The sequence below is a fragment of the Amblyomma americanum genome, chromosome 2, assembly GCF_052857255.1.
Source record: "Amblyomma americanum isolate KBUSLIRL-KWMA chromosome 2, ASM5285725v1, whole genome shotgun sequence".
Classification (NCBI taxonomy): domain Eukaryota; kingdom Metazoa; phylum Arthropoda; class Arachnida; order Ixodida; family Ixodidae; genus Amblyomma; species Amblyomma americanum.
The window spans coordinates 88,868,133-88,891,854 of NC_135498.1; the positions used below are offsets into that span (position 1 = coordinate 88,868,133).

At 44.1% G+C, this 23,722-nt stretch overlaps 1 protein-coding gene across 2 annotated transcripts; it reads left to right on the forward strand.

The window, feature by feature from the left end:
• Nucleotides 1-13,647: 13,647 nt before the first annotated feature.
• Nucleotides 13,648-22,879, forward strand: LOC144121586 (evasin P546-like). Of its 2 annotated transcripts, XM_077654873.1 has the most exons (5): nucleotides 13,648-13,756; nucleotides 19,779-19,820; nucleotides 20,537-20,577; nucleotides 21,455-21,526; nucleotides 22,593-22,879. In XM_077654873.1, the coding sequence occupies exons 1-5, from the start codon at nucleotides 13,708-13,710 to the stop codon at nucleotides 22,743-22,745; spliced, it is 357 nt and encodes a 118-aa protein (XP_077510999.1). In that variant the 5' UTR covers nucleotides 13,648-13,707; the 3' UTR covers nucleotides 22,746-22,879. The 2 variants fall into 2 exon arrangements, 1 of the variants encoding a protein (XP_077510999.1); XR_013312644.1 differs by lacking the exon at nucleotides 20,537-20,577.
• The last annotated feature ends 843 nt before the right edge of the window (nucleotides 22,880-23,722 follow it).

The window sequence follows — 23,722 nt, forward strand, 5'->3', positions numbered from 1 at the left end:
CACACAAAAGAAGGGATGCGTCCGCCAATTGTGGGTTTCGGTATGCCTCTGTCCGCGTATGTGCGGCCCCGAGCGGCTCCGAAAGATGGCCCGGACGAGGCGGAACAGGTTGAGATCGCCCAAAGTGGCTCCACATGGTGACACGCGAGCCGCTAAAACCGGATGAGCTTCCCATAGGAGGACCAGATGGAAAGGCTTGTTGACAGGAATGCAAAAAAACAAGAGATATAGTAGAGAGAAATTTCAAGAAACAAAAAAATATTTAAAAATATATAATGACAAAAAAAGGAGAAAGAGAAGGGGACATGTGGCCCTCGGGGGACCAAAGAATGAGCTGAACGGCAGATGTAAACAAGCCGAAACTGACATGCAACAGGGGTATGACCTCAGACGACTCGGTCAGTGGTGGTACTTTGTCTATTAGGGTTGAAATTTTCTTTGGTTTCTGCCATCGAAAGAGACGATAGGGTGCCATGGTTTTCGTTGATGCCCTTTTGCAGTGTGTTAAATTTGAAAATAAAGTATGATTCGCGTTGTTCACGCTCTCGGGTGTTTTTAAAGCTACTCTGCAATATCGTTACTTTAAGTTTGTCAAACTCGTGGCCTTTTTCGCGGAGGTGTCTCGATAGTGGGAGGCCAGGGAGAGATTGAGTATGTGAGCGGTGGTTATTAAATCTTAATCGGAAGGAATTGTATGTTTGGCCAATGTACTGCATCTGACATTTGCCACACTCGAGCATGTAAACAACATTACCGGAATCGCAGTTTAAGTCCTCTCGGATAACATGTTTGAAATCTGAATGGGTACTTTTAGTCAGTGCTGTGGTTTGCTTGTGTTTGCAAACTTGGCATCTGCTCTTTCCGCAAGGTGTGCAACCCACCGGCCTCGGTTTATTAACCGTTGAGTGCACAAGGTGATTTTGTAAATTTTTTCGCTTTCTGTATGTTACCCGGGGGACCAATGGAAAAATCTTTGAGAGCCGCTAACTTTGTTCTATGATGTTGAAGTGTTTTTGAAGGATTTTGTTAATATTCGGTAGGTTGTCTGTGAATGTCAATACTAGATTAGAGCGATGCGGTGTTGGCGGGGATTCCGCAGGGATGTGATTACGGTTAGTAACTTCCGCCCTTATAATGGCGTCGTCGGTGATTGAAGGCGGGTAGCGCTGTTTCTTTAAAATTTCGCCCATGTGTTTAGCATATTTTTGAAAATCTTCTGCTCGAGAGCAAATGCGTTTGAATCGGATAGCCTGTGAGTACGGAATTGAAGTTTTACAATGGCGTGGATGGCAACTGTTGAAATGAAAATATTGTTGTCTGTCTGTGGGTTTTTTATAAACGCTAGTGATTAATGCACCCCTGTCAACACGAACAAGCACATCAAGGAAGTTAATGCTATTAGTTGAGTACGTGTGTGTGAAAGAGATATTTGGATGTATGTTGCTGAATGAGGTGATAAACTGATTAGTTTTTCCTCTGTCTCTACCCAAATTATGAATATGTCATCAAGAAAACGTTTGTAAAAAGCCGGTTTGGTTGGATATGAGGAAAGGAAGTCTGATTCAGTTTTGTTCATAAATATGTTGGCGTAATTTGGTGCCAAGTTTTGGGGAAGTTTCGTTGCTCGCCTGGAATGTCTTCAACAATATCCTCAGTGCTCGCCGGCAATACTTGGCCCCATGCCAAGATCACCTACCCTCAGGGAAGATTCACCGACCCACCATGGAGCACAGCACCCAAATAGCTGCCAGCTATCTTGAGGTCACAAGCAAAACCAATGAAGAAGCCGGGGCACCCACAACAGCGGATTTCCCGACCACTGCGGAAGCTGAACAGATAATTAAAAATAAACGGACAGCTGGGTTGCAGAACCGCCGTCAGAAGTGTCACCCGAAAAACACATCAAGAATTTCAAGTGATGCCGGACGCACGAGCGAAAATACGACCACTTACCATTCAATTCTACCCACGCCATCACAAAGATCACCGCACTGCACCATGTCTGCAAGCGCCACTAACCATCAAGAGTTCCGGCACCAGACACTACCACCAGGAACCCATACTCAGCCCGATCGCGGCGGCTGCGTTTTTATGGAGGAAAAACGCTAAGGCGCCCGTGTGCTGTGCGATGTCAGTGCACGTTAAAGATCCCCAGGTGGTCGAAATTATCCCGGAGCCCTCCACTACGGCACCTCTTTCTTCCTTTCTTCTTTCACTCCCTCCTTTCCCCTTCCCTTATGGCGCGGTTCAGGTCTCCAATGATATATGAGACAGATACTTCGCCATTTCCTTTCCCCAAAAAACCAATTATAATTATATAAACCACCCGACACCCGCTGTGGTGGGCGATACGTCACCGGTTGCCACTCTGACAAGCCCAGAATCATGGAGGATTCCCATATTAACAGCAACAGAACCAACTCCGGGCTCCCAACAAGCTTCCGTCACCCTGCAGAACTTCGGTCACGAGGTCGCCACGCCGAAACAAAGGTATGACCTCAGACGACGCTGTGGCTCAGCCCAACGGCTGAAGTTAAAGCAAAACTGACAGGCCGACCAGACTCACGCGCACACCTTTTCTCCTTCTGCTAATGTCACACGCTCTAGGAATTTTTTTTAAATTAAGAAAAATTACTGATAAGCTAATCAGGCACGAGCTCCACATAAAATCTCTTCAAATATATCTAAAATCAGAAACTGTACCGAAGGGAATTCTCGTATCCCTATCGCCATCCATGAGTAACCTTTCAGAATCCCATCGAGAAGCATGGAGCAAAGAACTACTTAAGGCTTCTTTAAACCTCCTGAAAATAACAATTGAGCACTTTAGACAGATGTTAGCATCAATAATACTCGAGGAAAGGCGGGCGCGTCACAGCATGATACTCTCAGCATCCGAGACAGATGAGCTTGAGGTCTTTCAGTTGAGCAAAATTAAGCAAATTTGGACGAAGAAACTTAAAAAAATTCTCTCGTGATGGCATTGTTGTTGAGGCAGGTATGAAGCGCACAATGGTATTGCAACTGGCAACGCACATATCCCCACCCGACAATAACAACGAAACGATAAACGAACATACAACCACATTAGATCGAACACCTGGAGAGCCGCACCTTCCGGAAAATATAATCAACCTATCAAGCTCACAACTCCCGATGAAAAGTCCCTTTTATCAGGCGGCCTAAAATTCTGCCCGAATAATGGGCAGTATAATGAATACCAATTACTCAAGGATCTGGATGACTTTTCCCGAACACTTAGACAACGGGAATACTTTTTCGACAAACCAAGCCAAAATAATGCTTGGTGCCCGAAATCTCAGGAACAGTGGACACCCAAAATTGGCAGAGATAAATATCTAGACCTATATATAAAAGCGGTACAGAAGGACATATTGAAGACCTTCGGGACACGAAAATCTGGCCCACCCAACCTCACAAAAAAAAACAACGTACCACTTTGGACTCACTCGGGAAACGAACCGACATCGTCATTAAGCCCGCCGACAAGGGTGGAGGTATAGTTATTTTGGACAAAGATGATTATATTCAGGAGGCCAACCGCCAACTCAACGACTCAAAATTCTATAAGAAACTGTCATCAGACCCCACCTCTGAACACCAGAGGATCATAGCAAAAAGTCTGAATAAACTAAGCGATGAAGGTGAATTACCATGGCGAATAAGTAAAGCGCTGACGCCAAAAAATGCCTCCACGGGGCGCTTTAATATGCTTCCGAAAATACACGAAGAGAACCACACGGGGCGACCTATTGTTTCTGGTGTCGGCACACTGAGAGAACCGATCTCCGATTACATCGATTCCCTCATCAAACATATACCTCCGAAATATCCATCTTACATACAAGATACTAGCCACTTCCTGAGAGAATTATCCGACGTCACCTTCCCTCATGGCGCTTTCCTAGTTACCATGGACGTGGTGTCACTTTACACTAATATCCCCCATGACGACGGAATACAGGCCATGGTCGGAGCCTATAAAGAACACAGAATCCTAGACTCTCCCAGTTCAGTTTATCACCTCATTCAGCAGCATACATCAAAATATCTCTTTCACACACACGTACTCAACTAATAGCATTAACTTCCTTGATGTGCTTGTTCGTGTTGACAGGCGTGCATAAATCACTAGCGTTTATAAAAAACCCACAGACAGACAACAGTATCTTCATTTCAACAGTTGCCACCCACGCCTTTGCAAAACTTCAATTCCGTACTCACAGGCTATCCGATTCAAACGCATTTGCACTCGAGCAGAAGATTTAAAAAAAATGCTAAACACATGGGCGAAATTCTAAAGAAACAGCGCTACCAGCCTTCAATCATCGACGATGCCATTAAAAGGGCGGAAGTTACTAACCGTAATCACATCCCTGCGGAATCCCCGCCAACACCGCATCGCTCTAATCTAGTACTGACATTCACAGACAACCTACCGAATATTAACAAAATCCTTCAAAAACACTTCAATATCATAGAACAAAGTGAGCGGCTCTCAAAAATTTTTCTATTGGTCCCCCGGGTAACATACAGAAGGCCAAAAAATTTACAAAATCACCTTGTGCACTCAACGGTTAATAAACCGAGGCCGGTGGGTTGCACACCTTGCGGAAAGAGCAGATGCCAAGTTTGCAAACACATGCAAACCACAGCACTGACTAAAAGTACCCATTCAGACTTCAAACATGTTATCAGAGAGGACTTAAACTGCGATTCCAGTAATGTTGTTTACATGCTCGAGTGTGGCAAATGTCAGATGCAGTACATTGGCCATACAGACAATTCCTTCCGATTAAGATTTAATAACCACCGCTCACATACTCAATCTCTCCCTGGCCTCCCACTATCGAGACACCTCCGCGAAAAAGGCCACGAGTTTGACAAACTTAAAGTAACGATATTGCAGAGTAGCTTTAAAAACACCCGAGAGCGTGAACAACGCGAATCATGCTTTATTTTCAAATTTAACACACTGCAAAAGGGCATCAACGAAAACCATGGCACCCTATCGTCTCTTTCGATGGCAGAAACCAAAGAAAATTTCAACCCTAGTAGACAAAGTACCACCACTGACCGAGTCGTCTGAGGTCATACCCCTGTTGCATGTCAGTTTCGGCTTGTTTACATCTGCCGTTCAACTCATTCTTTGGTCCCCCGAGGGCCACATGTCCCCTTCTCTTTCTCCTTTCTTTGTCATTATATATTTTCATATATTTTTTGTTTTTTGAAATTTCTCTGTGCTATATCTGTTTTTTTGCATTCCTGTCAACAAGCCTTTCCACCTGGTCCTCCTATGGGTAGCTCATCTGGTTTTAGCGGCTCGCGTGTTACCATGTGGAGCCACTTTGGGCGATCTCAACCTGTTTCGCCTCATCCGGGCCATCTTTCGGAGCCGCTCGGGGCCGCACATACGCGGATAGAGGCATACCGAAACCCACAATTGGCGGACGCATCCCTTCTTTTGTTAAGCCCCACCATGTTTCTTCTTTGCTTTCCCCTTTTTCTCTGCTTTTGCTTCTCTCTCTCTCTTTTTCTTTTTTTCTTTTTTCTTGTCGCAGTAGCCACGTGCGCACCCAGCTCGGCTTCCCCCTTTCGCTTCGTGTGTGCGTGTGTGTGTGTGTGCAGTGAGTTCACGGGTACGCGACGCGCCACCTTTGCTTCCCTAATATGCCATCGGTGTCAGTTGTGTTCCGTTCTCCCGGCCGCCCCTTCCCCCCTTTTTTTCTTTTTACTTTCCTTTATTTCTTTTTTTTAAGCCTTCTGTGTGTCAAGTCCCATGCTATAAGAACACGCGCCCATGCACTGTATGGTCACTCTTGAAAAAGATCGGTCCTCCGATCGAAACGGCGAGTCAAATAAAAATGTTTCCTTAAATGAAGCGTATAATTCGATGTATATTATTTTAATCAGTCAACTACCTCTTGTTTTCACAGCTATATACATATATATATATATATATATATATATATATATATATATATATATATATATATATATATATATATATATATATATATATATATATATATATGAGACAAGGTAAAGGAAATGAGGGGCTCCTGTGACAAACTTACGAAGGAAGCCAACAGTCACCGAGACCAAGGTGCACAGGGGAATGTTTCTATTGTTTTTTATTTTTAAAATTATAATTTTTAATACTTCGATTTATCTGTCGCTTAATGAAAATTACTTACAAAGCAACAGAAAAAGCAATCATGCCGGCGGCGGGATCCGAACTCACGACCTCCGAATATCGCGTCCGGTGCTCTACCAACTGAGTTATGGCGACTGCTGTACAATCTGCTGCTCACGTGGGTATATATGTTTATTGCGTGTAAGAGCATCTGAGAGTGTTCATCAGCGCCACCCTCTTCCATAGTGGTGGACGTAGCATGTCCTGTATGACCGCGAATGTGACGTAGAACGTTATGGCGAGGGTTAGGTGAAAATGATTACACTACTAATTTTGCACTGATCGACCCAAAGGGGAAAAAATACATGCATCACCCTATGCTTGACATGGGTTTAGCGACTGTTGGCTTCCTTGAAAGGAAGTTCGAATTTTGAGTTCTGTTGAACTTTCTGTGCCGAGGAAGTGCTTCTCTTTATGGCGCAGACACAACTTTTCTGACTTGGAAGAAAACGCTGTTGTTATCAATCATTTTATTTTTTTCTTGTTACAGACAAGCGATATTGAAACATGTAAACTGTTCAATTTTTAAATTGCTCAGTTATTATATTGTCGCCTTGTTTCGCATTTCTATGCGAATGGCTCAGGGTAGCTTTCAGCCAGCTATTTTAGGACCACATTTAAGAAATAGAAGCCGGCCGTATGTGATGGTTTCTTCAAGTGCTAGAAATAGTGTGCTTCACATTCGATGGAATATCTTTTTTTTTGTTTTCGCTTGTGCGAGTACTTTGGATGTCTTGCAAAGCAAAGATACGTGAAAATACAACAATGATGCGCATACGATTGTAGGCAGACATCTGCCTCAAGCGACCCGTATTTCGTCTTCTGTTTTTCCGCAATTATTTTTCTTTTCGTTGCAGCATTGATTCTGAGCGTAGATTCAAATGAACATTAGGAATATTTTGCTCAATACACCAGAAAGCCGCAAAGTCCAATGCATGCGCTAGTGCTTTCGTTAAACTTGGACGAATCGACTTGTTCACAATATTCCTTCATACGTACGTGCAGTCTTCCCGGAGTTATGACTTGTACATTTTTATACTTTTTTTAGGAGTCAGAAAGGATGCTCTTGAATGAGCTGAATTCCACCTTTTAGATTGTCAATGCGAAAGCACCATTCCGATGGGTAAGCGCCGAGCAAGATGCTGCGGTATTTGTAAGTTTGTAGGCAGTGAAATAAAGAAATAAACATAAACCAAATAAATATTGCAGCGACTCGGATTGGAACCCGTGGCAGCGCGAACAGATCAGATTCACTTGGCACTGCGCGAGAGCTCTAAGCTATCGCCGCAGCCGACCTCGCCTCCTGCTAAACCACAACACACTCTCGCGCTGTGCATTGCGCATCGTCTTCTCCTTAACTAATACTACTATAAAATAATATTTGCGCTTTGAGCTATGTGGAAGTAGTAACAGAGATGTGCGCTCCATGTTTGGCGTGGACTACGTTGTGGCAGAAACAAGGGACAAGAGCAATACGCTTTGGCGTTGACAGCATTGCTGCAGAAACGCGGCACTGGAAAATAGGCCGCCAACATGCATCGGGCATGCAATTGGCATTGACAATAGAAAAGTTGAAGATGCGCATGACTGGCTCTCTGTGTCACTGGATACCTGAATCGCGCTACCTGGTACCCGGATATTGTGTCCTCATGCAAAAAAAAATTGTGCTCTGGCAGAATATTTGGTGCTTAGCAATGCTAAACCGACAGGCATTGTTTTCCTCTCAGTACGTCTTTTGGAAGTCTAATAGGCATATAAATGTTTGTTTGCCTTTTAAAAATATAGTTTAAAAGATATTTTATACGCTTTCTAGCTCTCGAAAAGACAGTTTTAGACCGTTTTTCAAAAGAAAGCTGTAACAATTAGTCGTGAGATAGTGCACGGATAGAAATGTCACAGTGCGAAAACAAAGTGACCCTTTTCTCCGCACAAAGGTTATTATTGTTGTGGTCAGCAAGTGAGAACGAACGGCTTTCTAGAAAAGTATTCTTTCGCTTAGGCAATCACTGTGTGGAAATACGGGATAGTGCATTACTTTTTCGCTTGATGTATGTTTCACCATGACGTTTAGAAACTGCCGATTTAGTTTGTAATGGTTAAGCTTTGTACTGTTTTTGAATTTTGCTCCCTTCTTGTGATATTGTATTAGGTTAATAATGTAAGTGATAATAACACTGCCCTGCAATAGCTCCGCAGGTTTACAGGGTTACCCTCGCGAACGGACTGAGGACAACGCCCCTATTCTCTTTATTTTTTTAATCTCGTACGATGATGTACGAATTTCATGAGCCAACCGTTGGGAAGATTATCTTGTTGTGAGACGGTTACTAGCAAAGCGTGCACTCAGAGCAGGATTTCGTTTCTGGCTGCCCCTGACCACTCAGCTATGTACTACGCAACTAGATTTAGATCTTACATACTGTGAAATTCCAACACATGAGCTAATACTGGTGTCGACAGTGGTGTAGAAATCGGCCCAGGGTTGCTTTGCGAGCAAGGGTGGCCGTTCTTGCGTGCGTTAGTGGTAGCTGGTTTATTGTTCCAACTCCTGACATCAATATTGTTTCGACATAATAGCCAATAGTTACTGCATTGAATTTTCAGAAAACTTTTTAAGCCGCAGTACTCAGGCACCCGTTGTCTGGTTGAGCGGTGTCGGTGTTCGCCTGCAACCAGGAGAGAGAACGGGAAGCAAAGATGAAAGTACAACCAGATCGATGAGATCGAGCGAGGAATGAAAGAAGCTACAGCGAAGAGAACGCGAAGAGGAGAGCGAAGAAGGCGGGTAGGGCGGATGCAGTACAAGGATGCTGGAGGAGGAGGGCACTGCGTGAGCACGGAGCAGGTGAGACCGTCAGAGTAACATCGGGCTCTCTGTGTGCCTGCTGCAGCCTAAAGCGTTGCCCGAGCAAGGGCTCAGCTCCGGCGGCGTCAAGATCCCTACCCTTGTGCGCTCGACAGAAGCTGAGGCCAACAACCGCCGCCGCTCCGCGCTTCGTGTTCAGTCTCCTATCACCTATGGTTCAAAATACCTCAGCTGCTGCACTAAACTGTCGCATTACCGGGTAGTGAAATGGGTGGTTAGTTCTACATATTTTTATTCAATCTGGATGAAAAATATATGTGGTCAGAAATCCTAAACATATAGCGCATGCAGCCTACTGCCCAGGTGTTCAGAAATTTAGCCGATTCTTCGAAAGCCATGTTTTATCATGAAGGAAAGCAACCCTCCCACATTTTCCAACTATTGTGGACAATCCAGATGCTCATATAAAAACTGCTATTTTACTTAAACCACATTGGTCTCACCGCTGATCTTATACGAAACAAAAACATATAGAGGAGTGTTGTCCATTTTTTAGGTAGTCGATGTGTACTGCAATAACACAATCTATCAAAAAAAGATCTGGCTGTTTCCACCATGTACGCAGCTCAAACAACTCCAAAGTCAACTACGAAGAATGCTTGCAGAGCATTAAACAGTCGTTGTTTTTGCCCATGATGCAAACTACCTAGGTGCAGTACATGCGAGACGCATTGTATGAGAGCATGCTTAACACTTCGCTATTTTCGCATATTGAGAGGAAAAAGTCTTTTGACAGCGAACATAGCCTACGGAAGTTCGTACCATTTTAAATCAGAATGACAGCCTAGGCTACCCCGCACAAGTTCTTATAGAGGATGCTTTAACGAAAATGGCAGCTGTAAGACGATGTCTTCGGCCCTCGTTCATGGGGAATGAATAACTAAACCAGTCATAGTGCAGAAAAGCGTGTTGAAATTAAACCTCCATAACTGCAACCTGAGCTTTCAGTTCAAAGGCCACGGGAGAAAACGGATGAGGCTTCACTTTCACTGCGAAAGGGCACTAAGAATTTCACGATTCATTGTGTTCGTATCCTTCACTGAGAACAAAGATAGGTTCAACTTTCCTTTCAACAGTTCTGCAATTTGAAAAACCGCATAGTGCAATTACTAAAAGACAACACAGATAGGATCCATTTTCCGTTGACTGGTTGGAAAGCCTTAGGAGGTTTCAGATGGCAGTATAAAATCAAATCGCCGTAACCTGCCAGCAGTGGTGGCGGCAGCGATGCACACAGCAAGTGAGAAGCCACTAGGGTAGCTGATATATCCCTTAGGATGTGGCCACCTGATGATCCCCTTACACCTGTTCTAAATAAATAACTTGTCATCGTCCTTGTCTTCATTTGTTCGGGAATTATCCTTATAACACTAAATACGATTTGAGAAAGAAATGCGCCTGAGATCAGGTGTTTTAACTGCAAAACAGCATGAGTAATAATTGAAAACACTGTTGTCCTTACATGATTGCCATTGTTAACCATAGCGAAGCATGGCTCGCCTACTTGTGCACTGGTCGCAGGGGAGTCCATGTGACTTTCTTTACATATAAATGAGGTAAATATTTAGATAAAAATCACTACAGTGTGATCGAACGCACTCTTTCGACTTTATGTCGCTCTTAGGCCGGTCTTATGCTTGGCGCTGAATGAAGGGAGTCGCGATGATTCTTTCCGACGAGATGATGACCGGAACAATAGCTCTGTCTTGCCTGAATAGCGAGTTAAGTTACAAACAACAAAACAACTGCAATACAATACAATACAACCATATACTCCAAGGGTCTCGGCTGAGAGCGGCAGTATTGTAAAATAAATAAGGAATAATGCAGCTGTAATCTTTCTGATTGCGTAAGCATTTCAACTTATCCAGACTATGATTGAATATGCTAATAAATCATTATTTTTCCTCTTTGTGTGAGACCCATAAGAAGTTCCATAACAGCTGACATTTAAAACTCATAATTTCTACGACGCCAAACAAGGTTGATAAACCTGGATGGATCTCCCAGACATACGCACCTTTACATCTGCATGAAAACATTATCAGTCTTACTCCGATGAACCAGTTTTAATTTGAGTGTCTTTAAATACAGAACGGCGGACGATTTTCATCGTTGGTTATTAAGGTTCGAATGCGAACTCTTGGTGCAGTTGGTCCAGAGAAGTATTTTGTTCACCCTGCGAGAAGGAATATATAAATTTATAGAGTAAATTGATGGGCTAGTTGGTTCGTAATTCGCAATGGCGGAAGCAGCGCAACAGACGCAGTAGAAGAACAAGTAGGCACACACACAACAACGCTGGGCTTACAACTCCAGCTTGGAGTTGTAAGTACAGCAGGCGCCATTATTTGCAAGAGCTGCTGATTTTGGGTATCGAGAAATAATTGCAGCAGCCTCGAAACGCAGCGGACATTTTATTTCAGAAGCTAAATATACTGCATTTGAGCTCTGCACTTGCTGATCATAATCATTACATAACCTTCGTGGCTATCGCTACAAATCACCGAGAGGAAACCATCAAATATTGTTATCCTTGGTGGCTTCCAATCTTACGTACTGTATTGGTTTAGCTTAGCTGAATTAATGCTTCGGGTAAAATACTTTTCTTTCCTCCGATGAACGCAGTTAGAAATATGTTAATCGGAGGAGGACATTAAAGAAACTGTGCCCAAGGCTCGTACCAAGGCTATGCCGGAGCCGAGTGAAGCCGAGCACTAGATGAAGAATAGGAATGATAAGGGAAATAAGTAGAGGTAATGCATGCGCTGCATGGGTGTAGGACATGTTCGGTGTCTGCCCTGATCTCCGGGGAGCTGAGAAAAAGGTATTACAGCATCGAAGGCACACAGCAATACTGAAGTTGTCACCTATCGGAGCAACATTCTGTACGACATCGTCGCAACTTTTCAGTGAGATTTATAAAAGAAAACTGACAAAATTTGTCAGTAAGAATAAATTCACATATATAGTAATAAGCGCTTCCACAATTACACTCGACCCGTTCAAGCAAAGTGAGATGCCCACTCGGCAGGTGCTTGCAAAAAAGGCGACTTCCTCTAAACCTCAGAAGTCGAGTACCATGTAGTAATACAAAACGAAGTAAAGCCGTGAGTTCCATGGAGCCTTAACCATAACCGAATGGGACACACAATTGTTAGGCTTCACATTGATTTGGCTTTCGGATAACAAAATGGCGCATCTGTTTTCCTGCCTTGGCTGCATTATTCTTAAGGGAATGTGCTGAGTGCGTTTTAAGAAATTTTTTTCGACATCCTGTGGCACATTTACTTTCGCTTGTTTTTTCGCTCTTTCGACAAATTCCCTTTTTTATGACATTTTGCACACATGCACTTGAGTCGTGGTGATTCAATGTTTATGTTCCTCGTTTAATGTGCTTATTATTATCCCGTAGAAAACGCTTTGGCACCTTCCTCCGATGGGACAAAAAGTTTCTGTTGCCAGCGTTTGTGGTAACGAAAACTAATTCTTTAAGTCAGGCGGCCCACATCAAAGCCCGCAAAGATATTTTGCAGCCGGAGCCTAACAGTTCCCTCTTTTGTGACCATTTTCTATGCTACGGATCTGTGTGCTCTCAGAAAAATGCAATAGCCTCCTACACGTCTCAGACAGTGATGAATGTTTGCGGTGGAATAAAAAAATGAATAGAAATAAAAATATATCTTTTAGGCAGGCGTGAGAAAAAAGTTAAGTATTTCGCCGCTGCAAAGAGGAACATCATCTACATGAAGCAGCCAACTGCAAGACTACTCGCAATGCCCATATTGGTACATACTTGTGCAGACTTTCATTACCTGGGAGGACCGTGGTGGCCCTTAAGGCTGCAGTGCTGATGTAATTTTAAAAACTTTATAACAGGCACGTGCGCGTGATATTGTATGCGGGGTCAGACGAAGGTCTACTAGGATTTCGCCTGCATTTGCTTGTTTAAAGGAGGCTGTGCATGGTGTGACCGCTGTCTCTTGCAGTAATAGTTAAAAGATGAAGGTATACAAAGCCCAAATGGTTCGTTGTAGTGACCGTTGTTGCAGCGGGGCCAATATCGCGTCTTAACCTGCTGGCAGTGACGTCAAGATGTTTTCTCGGAAAAAGCTACACGCTGGAGATGTAGAATTCTGCAGGAGCGAGCAAAAAAGCAACAGCTATGGTGCTATTGCGATTGTTGCGGCTTCCAGAAGCAATTCTATTGTTCTTGTCATCCACATGCTATGACCGATCTTACGTGCAGGCTGCTGTGCCACGCCGGCAAACATTTACGTGCAGCTGTTGGAAACTCGCCTCTTTTATAAACTCACCTCTTTCATATCTTTCCACAGTCTTTATCTGCCCAAAGGGTTTTGGGCTCTTTTTGTTCCGCGCACTTCGTAACTGATCCGAAATAGCGCCCACATTGTAGGTTTCTATTTGACACATCACCTTTCACGAGGTGATTTTTTGTGTTGTAGCTTCACTTTTTCGCACTCGACTGGAGCATCGATTCAGCAACAATGCTAGGAAATTTTAGGTATGTTATTTTTATTTAACTGTTGCTATGGCGTATATGTATATTTAAGGGACACACCTTCCGACGAGCATAGTGCGCCGGTACGAGTACTAGGCCAGCATGGATGCAGGAGCCATCGGCTATATTTTAGCCTTATTTGTACTGTGCGGTAAGTTCCAACTGTTATTCGTAAGAGCTTTAGCTCTATCTCCTTACATTTGCTCGTTTCGCGTCTGTTTCTCTTTCCGCTCTCAGATTTCAAGATGGCGACTAAATCACGCCATCATTGCCGTAACACAGCATATATCTAAACGTTGCGTAACACCTTAACTCAGGAAATCTCAGGTCAGCAAAATCCGACACCCGACCACGTGACCGCGCGTGCGCGCAGTAGCCGGGCCTGCAGAGAGGCCGGACTACAGCCTAAACTGGCGTTCCGTTATAAATGTACCGTCTGAGCGGGTCCTGCTTACGACATCTGCTTGTTTGCATGGGTGCGGTGCGTAAGGCTAAAACGAAAAATTGACCAAAGCAGAACAGTCCACTACACAGCGGCGGGTCAGCTGTAAAATACCGCGTGCGGCATGCGTATGTCATGGTTATCACTCCAACTGCTAACAAGCTCTGTTTCCTTTTGAAATTTAAGCAGCAATACTGAGCAATTAAAAAGAAACAGTGAGATATATACATGATCTTGCCTTGGATCAACGACTGCTCTCTTGTATCCTGTATATAGAAGCGCAAAACTTTCTAGACGGCTTCCGTTGGCGACACCAACCATTTGGATGACACGGCTGCTTTGGTCAGCTGTGTCACAGGATTGGGTATGATACAGGATTTAAACAAACTGTCAGTAATACGCACACGGCCCCTGATATCTGCGGTGGGCTTTCTTGTCCTGAGGCGGCGGGAATTGGCGTAAAGAAGCTTTCTTCCAAGGGTCTGGCGTACACCATCCTTGTTGATGATATGATGGAGAAAGAGGAGCGCCTCGTGGGCGAAGCGGCCCTTGTCTCCGTTTTGAGCGAGTCTAGAAGACTTGATGGCTTCAAATAAAGCCTGCAGCCTCTGGAGTATGTCGTCACAATTTCGAGCGCAATGACGGCATCTAGCACACCGGGAAAATATTACACTTTAATACCGCTAACACTGTGGGCATAACTCGCTGAAATATACCCAACAATTCTGGAACCAGAATGTAAAATGTCACTACAACAATCAATATATCCGCTGATCAGCCGACGGTAGTCTCGCATTCGTTTTCTATTAACGTTTTTGCTAGCGTCAAAACGTTCCCCGTTGATTTTCTATAGCAGTCATAACTGTTGGATGCGATTGACGGAAACGCTTTAAAAGAAGGATTTTGCTGCACATAAGAAGAATGAACCATTACCTTCAATAATTCCTTTAAAGTATTTTGGTATTTTCGAGTTTTCAAAATTTTCGGTCGAGAATGTTGGACATGTGTTGCAGGTGCTGTGCGAAGTCGAACTGCCATAACCTGAAACTCGAATAAACTATCCTGCGTTAGGGAGCTTGTGTTGCTAGGGCGGCTTCAGCGAACTTAGACTTCCTAGCAGCCGATCACAAAATCCGTCCACATTAAATAATTAGTGTCGTCGTCGGTCCAGTGAAACGTGTCGTGGCTGCGTGAAAGCCGCTCAATCTACAGTAATCGACGTAAAGGCGGAGTACTACAATCCGGGAGCTCCTCGATGGCTCGATGATGCCTTCGCAGGGCGCTCCTTCAACTTGGTCATGGATGGTTTGGCGCCCTCGCGCCGACACCCAGAAGCGGATTTAGTTTGGAGGTCGGCTGCGACCGTCGGTTTCGGAGGGTGTGCGCGCTAAAAGCGCCCTTACGCAGCACCTCAATTGAATATCATGGTAGGGAGCATAGGCAGGATTGTAAGAACAAAAAAGCCCGCTTACGAGGAACACGTACGATTTATTGCGATAACTTGAGCCAACGAACAGAAAAGAACTTGGCATGTGAGGTAGGTAGACCTCGTCATAAAAACGTCCATCGCTTTAGGCTGCTCTGAGTATAAAGTGCCAAATAGGTAGCGAGATCAGGTGCCTAAATTAGCGACCGTCGTCTCGAACATGGCGCACCCATCCAGCTTGTTCATAATATTCGCAGTGCGGTCCGGAAATGCATCGCCCACCAAAGACATCGTGATCGGACGAAGGGCCAGCGGGGACAAACTAACCATAGCAAAAACTAACGCATCGATCTTCTAGGTAATATATCAACCGGGTGTTTTGAGGGAAGACCGCCAATTGTTTTACAGTGCAGCTTTTAAGCTCCCATTCTTTTAACTGTAGAAGGACAGGGAGAAAAGCAGAGGAGAAAGTTGAAGGGGTGTCAGCAAGGTTGAGAACGTGTGAGGTTTGTTTGATGGCAAGGTGCAGCAACATTGGAGGAGAGAGAATCAGGGCATGTGGGTATTGTGACGAGTATGACATTGTTGTAATTTCAAATTTAAAATTTTCCAGTTTAACGCCTCCAAGCGACACGTGCGCTATGGGGAACACCTTAGTGGACGGCTCAGGATTATTTAATGCGCTGACATCGCTCAGCACACAGGCGCCTTTTTGCGTTTCGCCGCCATCGAAACGTGGACGCAGCGGCGGGGATAGGACCCTGGTCCTCCGGCTCACCAGCCGAGCGCCGTAACCACGGAGCCACTGCGGAGACACGGCGGCGGACAGATGCAATTGCTGGAGCCTTGGGAGGGAGGTGTGGCGAGGAGAGTGGGGTGAGGGGGAGCGGCTCCATTGTACATAAAACTAATGGGATCCTGACCGAACACGTGCAACAAAATTAATTGGCGCCCCTTCATCACGACCGCGCCAAGGGAAGTTGCAAATTATGATGAACGTTAACTGATCGGTTTGCAGAGAGATAATTATTTTTCATTGATCGCAAGTCTTTCGAACAGCAAAGCAAAAATAGGAAAATGGAGGAAAGCAAAAATTAAGGCCAACACTGGAAAAGCGAGTAGAGAAAAATATGAAGAGGCCTGGCCATGTGAATTCTGCTAACCGGACTTCACCAGGGTTGTTTGAATTTCTTAGCGGACAGCGCTTTTCCAGCGGTTCTAATTAATGTCCGGTCTATAGGTACAGTGGCAACGTATTTTGCAAGACGTGCTTGACCAAAAACCTGATGTATAGTTGATGTCGCCTCAACATAATGTTTGCGTAAAGTCAGGGGCTCCTCGCTAGTTGTTCGCAAAGACATTTAAATTTTATTTGGTCTCTTTATCTTCTTTTTTTCGGACGGTCAGTTGACTTGCATTGTCGAGTGTGAGTAGGTGCGACGCGGCGGAGGGAGCCGCGAAAAGTCTGCTACTATGTAGCGAGGAGGAACTGATGGCAGGACATTCTAGCGTAGTGGAGAGGAGAAACATGAGGCTAGGGAGGTAAAATGTCGGGCAGTGTGCCTCTGAGTCATTACCCTTCATAAAGAGATAAGATAAATGAACAAAATGTAGTGGTGAAAACTTCAGTCCAGCGAAGGGACCCACTGGGGCGGCTGTGCTCTCGCGTAAAGTGCACCACGTCGGGAAGAGCTCGGCAGGCTTTTCTGTGGTGCGGTCTCCTCTGCTCTCACTGCTATAGTGCGTTTGAACAGCAATAAATCTTCTCTCGGCGGCTTTTCTGCTTTGATCCGGTTTTTCGAAACTGTAATGCCATCAGTAAATCGTCGATACAACGCGGCTAGGTGGGCATCATGTAACTTTTTGTATTCCTTTATTCTTCTTGGGGAATGTCACATTCCTTATAGATAGAAACTAAGAAAACAAAAAAGTATTAATGCTAACATAACGAAAGGTAGCTACAGTTAAATAGTCAGGTTTTGTAAATTTGTTTTCTGTTTCGGCAGATTGAACGTTCTCAACAGTTCCTGAAAGGGCGTTAGTTCGGTGCAAGGGCATATCTTTCTGTCGGACCTTGTATTTAATACTGTAAAAAAAGAAAGCCAAGACACTTTGCATGCAAACGCTACTGACTCGGAAATACTCATCCGCATTGCTAAGCGCGGCTATATGCCCCGTGGCGGGAGGCGGAGGAGGAGAACTTTAATGGAACAAAAGAGCGCCCCGTGGCGGGAAACATAAGTACAGCCGAGTGTCATCAGCGCGCTTTGTACACCTTTGTGTGCATGCACAATTTGGGGCGGTGTAAAGTTACTGCTCGCTGTTAATCAATGCTTTGGTGAATTAACAATGTCATCATTTTGCCATTAAGCAAAATGCATTCGATGTTGTATACTTGAGGCTATAAAGCTAATACCTGTGCTACACGGGCACGTTCGAATGACATCTGAGTCGAATGGCATTCGAGACTTGGAATGACATTCGGACTCCTCGGTCTCCCGCGATGCTGCACGACACTTTCCGAAGGCATTTGAGATTTGCTCAGCTCGTTTTCAGTGTTCAACGACGATGACGATGGTGGTGGTCACTGCGGTCACACTGGTGCGACAACGACACTGCCACGGTCAACAGCAGCATATGATTGTAGTGGGACAAGTTTTCTAAGCCAACGACACCGACGAATTCGATCGGCGGACTGTCAGCCTTCATGCCCTCGACAGGCCGGCGGCTGAGCGAAAACACGCTGATGAGTAGACGGTGTGAATATATTTGCGCTTCTACCTTATCCGCATTGAAAATAAGCGAAACGAGCGGGTATATTTCACATGTGCACACTTGAACACTCACCACCGATAAGTGCTTGCCAAATTAATTTTAATCGACGGTGACCCCCTTCCCTTCCGCGACGACTAGGCCTAGCGAGTCCGCAGGGTTACGTCTGTGAATTCGGCGATTGTGAACAGCGAAATCACAAGTTTAAGCGAATGCAAATGATCAACGAGTGTAGTTTTGACAACAATGATCTTAAATCAACTATAGCTCACATCGCAGGGTGCGCATACAATGAACGGGAAGCGCCGGTGTTATCCAGACCAACGAGCACTGCTTTACGGCCAGCAGCAGTCGTTGCCGTTGCTATTTTGTGGATAACAAGTTACGCGTTTCAGATAGCACGAAGATCCCCAATCATATTTCTGGATAAAGTAGGTTAAAAAAACTACTGGTCACGCCGGAAGAAGTCGGGACAGTTACCGACAAGCGCCGGTCGTACGCGATGTCAGCAACCCGGCTCTGAAGTGTTTCTCAGGCGAGCGATCGTATCGGCGCTTCCCACAGATTGTCGCGCTGCGTTAGCAAGCACGGGCACAACGGGTACAAATGAAAAGAAATTATTTAATAGAACTAAAGCGCAGAATGCGTTTTATATCATGCAAACGAACGCTAGCTGTTGGTACGCAGCGATGTAAACAACAGTATGAGTGCAACCAACCGTCCCGGTCGGCGCACTCTTGGGGAAATTTCATGCTCACGCGCTAAATGTTCATTGGTGAACTATTATCTGCAAGCACTTACTTAGACAGAAGAGGAGAAATTTGTTAAACAAACAGCAAGAAGAAGCTAGCAGCGGGTTTCGAGATGAGCAGCCACAGAGCCGAAAGCAGTCGCGCGGCTGTGGGCGGGGCGAAGCGATGACGGCGGCGACGCCTATTGGTCGGTTCGGGCTATGTTCGCTTTCGAAGACATTCCAAATTTTGTAATGTCTCCGTGGAGCTCCGTCGACTCGAATGCCATCTCAACCGAATGCCGTTGAAAAACTTCGTGTAGGAGTGGAAGTTCGGCAGTCGAGCCGAATGACATTCGGTTCGAAGGCATTTGAAACGCCAGTGTAGCAGAGGTATAAATTAAAATAGCGAACATAGCCTTCAAGGCAATGTATGTTGAAGCACATGCCACTATGTTCACAGCGTCGTGACTTATACTTTACTCTGTTGGATATTTAACGTAATCTACACCAAACTTACAATGTCAACCTTTTGAAGATTCGATCGAAAGAAATAAGTCCGGGTTAGGGGTGGCCAACCCTAACAAAAAGCTGCGACTTTGGAATGAATGCAATTTTGCACAATGCGCCGTAAAGTAAACACTAAAACGTAAGTGTGCTACTTGCATGGATTCTAGAATGGCGATCGGAAGGTGGGCGCATTATGCAGATAAACGCTTCTGACTAACTTTGTTTTGTTAATCAAATAATATAATTTTTCGTTACTTGTAATTAATTGTCCACTGTTTGTTATTTATTGGCAGAATACCATGTGCTGGCCAATTACGGTGTATACGACAAGAAAGGTAAGTGTTGCCGAAAACAAAAATAGAGAAAGAAAGAAAAGAGTTCTTATATCTTCTCGCCACCCCGAGATGTGATTTGCGGCTGCATGCCCAACATTTTTTCTCGACCACTTCCTGTGTATCACTTTGCTCTAATAGCCTAAGTTAGTTATACGGAAACTACCTCCATTATACCAAATGAATTTTGTCTGAGGTGACGGGTCAATCAATCAATCAATCAATCAATCAATCAATCAATCAATCAATCAATCAATCAATCAATCAATCAATCAATCAATCAATCAATCAGTCAATCAACAAATCAATGATGATATCTTGCGGCACAGGATATGCGGCGCAGTAGATGCGTAATGATGCTCTGGAGGCACACAGACGCGTCGACCGGAACGCGAGAAACAAACGAATGCATGGAAAAACAGGACCGCTGATGCAATCCAAGAGGAATAAGATCAAATAGTTGCTGTTACCATCCGGATGCATTTCCGATGTTGTGCTCAGATCAATTACAAGCGGCGCGACATAGAACTGCTGACCTTTATTATTCGCGAACCCCAACCTCGCTGTTTATGAATAATTTTCTTCCTGGAAACACCAGAGCAAGAACGAATGTGTTTGGTCGCAGCAATGTTTGCACCTCCAGAGCGTTTTTTTGCTGGAATATAATGTAACTCCCGTCCGTTCTTTCTGCGTTTTATTCTTTCCGTTTTTATTCTCAGAGCCGTGCCTCATTCCTGGTCTGAAGGCAACGAAAGGCCCCGTATGTCACAACTCCTGGTCTTTGATTGGACGTATGCGGCAGGCTGAGAGTTTAATTTTTAGCCATGTAATGATTTTTCACTGACTAGGTTTAGGAAACTGCGGCAGGACCCAAAGAACATTAAAGAGCGAATGAATATTTGAAGGTTAATGTTGCAGCTGGTTATTTAAAATACATATAATGTGGTAGTTGAACATAAATGTAGAAATACATGTTAAGTGGTAGTTGAACTTAAATGACTGGTATACGTTTCAATAAAGAACTGGACAGACACCGATATCAGGATACAAAGACAACATGAAACCACGCATGTACCGTGTTGTACATTTACTCTTCGCCTAACGCGTCTCTTCATCAACCAATTCACTATTTTCGAATAGCGAGTACGTGTATCCTCCGATGTTTTTTCTTGCAGTGGTTTAAATATGAATCACTTGAGGGAAAGAATTTCGTTACACGCCTAAAGTTGTAGTTTGGAAGAATTTCTTGCCGGTAGAGTTGGTGCATGGCTAGTGTTAAGATTCATTTGCGCACAGCGGAAAGACGAACAAAGGAAAGAGATGAAGACGGAAAGAGTGTTTTGCGAAAGAGTGTTTTGCGCTCATTCCGCCTTCATTGGCTTTGTGTTCTTCTGTATTGTGCGCCCAACTCGTCCCAATGATAGCGTAAGCAGGAATTCAAACATTAGTGCCGGCCCATAGTTCATTGAGCCTCTTGCTTCTATAAAGAGGTCTTGATTTGCGGCCATTTGCACATCAGCTACAACATTACTAGATTAATTCCACGTTACAAGAGACCGATTACCTTTACTGTTCAGGCACATGAGAATATGCTCTTTTGAATTCAGCACTTCTAAAACGACCTCTCTTACGTGTAGCTTAACAGTGGTTGCAAGATTGAATGCATCGACGGAAGCAGACAGCGCCTGAAAAATGGAACAGAATGTCTTGTAAGTGGCTTTTTTTAACAGTGCAGTTCAGCTTAGAGAATACATCGGCCAATTTTATTGAACTGATAACATGAGGATTAGCTACAAAAGAGAAGCACTTAGACTTATATTATGATTTAACCATTCTTGACTTTAAAATTAGACAATTCAAAGGGTGAGCAGGTTTCCCACTTTCTTATTGCACAGTACAGAAATGGATGGTATTGAAGGGATATAGAAAATAGCAGGGGTAAAAATATGTCGCATTTAGGTTAGGCATTTCTGTTGATGTGAGAAACAATCAATCGCAATTTGCAAGACCGCTTGGATAACAGAAGTAAATTACGCGGACAGGGAATGCTAAAAGAAATTTTGTGCTTTTAGGAAAACATGGAGGGCATGCTATGAAAAGCGCAGTGTTCTTCATGCGCTAGTGATTTCAATAGTCTTTTTTTAATTTCGACGGAATGTGCTCGTCTTTTCTTTTTTAATTTAGTGCTAACCGTTTCTGAAACTGGCATTTTTATCTAAAATCTCAAAGCGCGCCAGTAAGCAGAACTGGTACTACGGGCTGGTCCAGTTTCTCTCACTACGGGGCGTTCTTGTGATGCCACTTTGTTAAAATGACCGCGAAATTGTGGGCACCACGAAATAATATCTTGGACCGTCACATAGAATTGCGCGAGCCACAAAACGGCTACGAACTGTAAACCTTTGCGGGAGCGGAAGCTAAGGGAACGGCTGAAGCAAACTAGAAGGTTTGGACAGCCACCGTAGTAGCTTACCTGGTAGATCAACGTAGAGGACATGCGGAGATCATGGGTTCAGATCGAACTGCCAGCATCTAGTCCTCCCTTTGCTTGTAGTTTCTCTTTAAACATGTTTGATCAAAAAATGATTACACTCTGAATTTGTCACTTCCGTCAACACTGGCAACAATAAATACAAAAACATTCCCTCATGTTTTCCTCGTGTCAATAACCCTTGGCATATTTCATACGAATGCATTATGAAAATTCTTTATATTGAAAATGTTTGGAACAGAACACCCGATTTTTCATTTCCTAATATAGTGTTCTCGTTTCAGGATGTTCCACTTCGTGTCATTAAGAGGATGCCAAACTATATTAAATTCTACTGCCCTCTTGGTACATGTGAGAGAGGAGTCTGTAGAAGAAATAAGACAATTGTGGTATGCCAGAAATTCCCAGTATACTGGATAACTCCTCCTGGCCACTAAACGGGAGGGTTTGTTTTCATTGCGCAATTGTCTGCTGTCTTTAGCTGTTTCCGTTATAAGATATCCATCGAGGCTTCTCTTACTTCGGTCGCCGCATAGACTACAATAAATGAAAATAAAATTGTGCTTCGGAAGATACTGTCCTGTTTCCTTACTGTATGGGTTGAAGCGGGTACATATAGGTATCGCATTTACGTGCCGGTCTGTGAAATAGCAGGCATACAAACTTTCGGAAAGCCTCAAAATAAGCACAAACAGAAGAAATAAAATGGTGTGCATGGTACGTAATATTAGCGAACATTAAACAAAACTCCTCGGCACACAGCAACTGATTACGCAGTAATTGCTGAAGTGTTTCAATATTGATTAGAAGAAATAAAATTGCTTGCAGGAAATCAAGTGCTGCTTGCAGTTTTTCTTATTAGTGGTTGTGTAAATACCACTGACTAAAATTTCTTAAGAAGGCAAAGTTTCTGCGGAATTTCTCTGAGTTTACGGGCAGCCGTCAGATATTGAAGGGCAAGCGTAGGTTTAGCACATGTGAAACCCTCCTGAGAGCCCAGCCACGCATTCATCCCTATACGATATGATAACTGGCCTGTGGCTCTGTGTGGCAGCTGCCCGGCGAAAGCTTTTGACGCTCTATCTGTCGCTGTATGCTAACAAAGCGACCATTATTTAAGCTCTGTAACCGCGGGAGTAAAGCGGTCATATGTAGCAAACTCTGGCACAGACTGATACGGGCAGACAACTGAAACTGAACGGCGATTATATGTTCCTTATACTAGCCGCGGCGGGGAAATGATGCAGTGTCTAAAAAAGTTGCTTGCATGTTTGCCAAAGTCGTAAATCTGGCGCGATTACGGCAAACCTAATACTTCTATTACGGCGCAGTGTTAAAGAGCAGCGCCATTTGTTTTGTTTTTACATAACACTTATGTGTGAATGTTCTGAGCCCCTTGTGTCAAATGGCAGCT

Coding starts and splice junctions, on each gene's coding strand:
- LOC144121586 (XM_077654873.1), top strand. CDS start 13,708: ATGGATGCAGGAGCCATCGGCTATATTTTAGCCTTATTTGTACTGTGC. Junction 13,757..19,778: donor AGCCTTATTTGTACTGTGCG/GTAAGTTCCAAC, acceptor ATTTATTGGCAG/AATACCATGTGCTGGCCAAT. Junction 20,578..21,454: donor TGAAGGCAACGAAAGGCCCC/GTATGTCACAAC, acceptor TCTTACGTGTAG/CTTAACAGTGGTTGCAAGAT.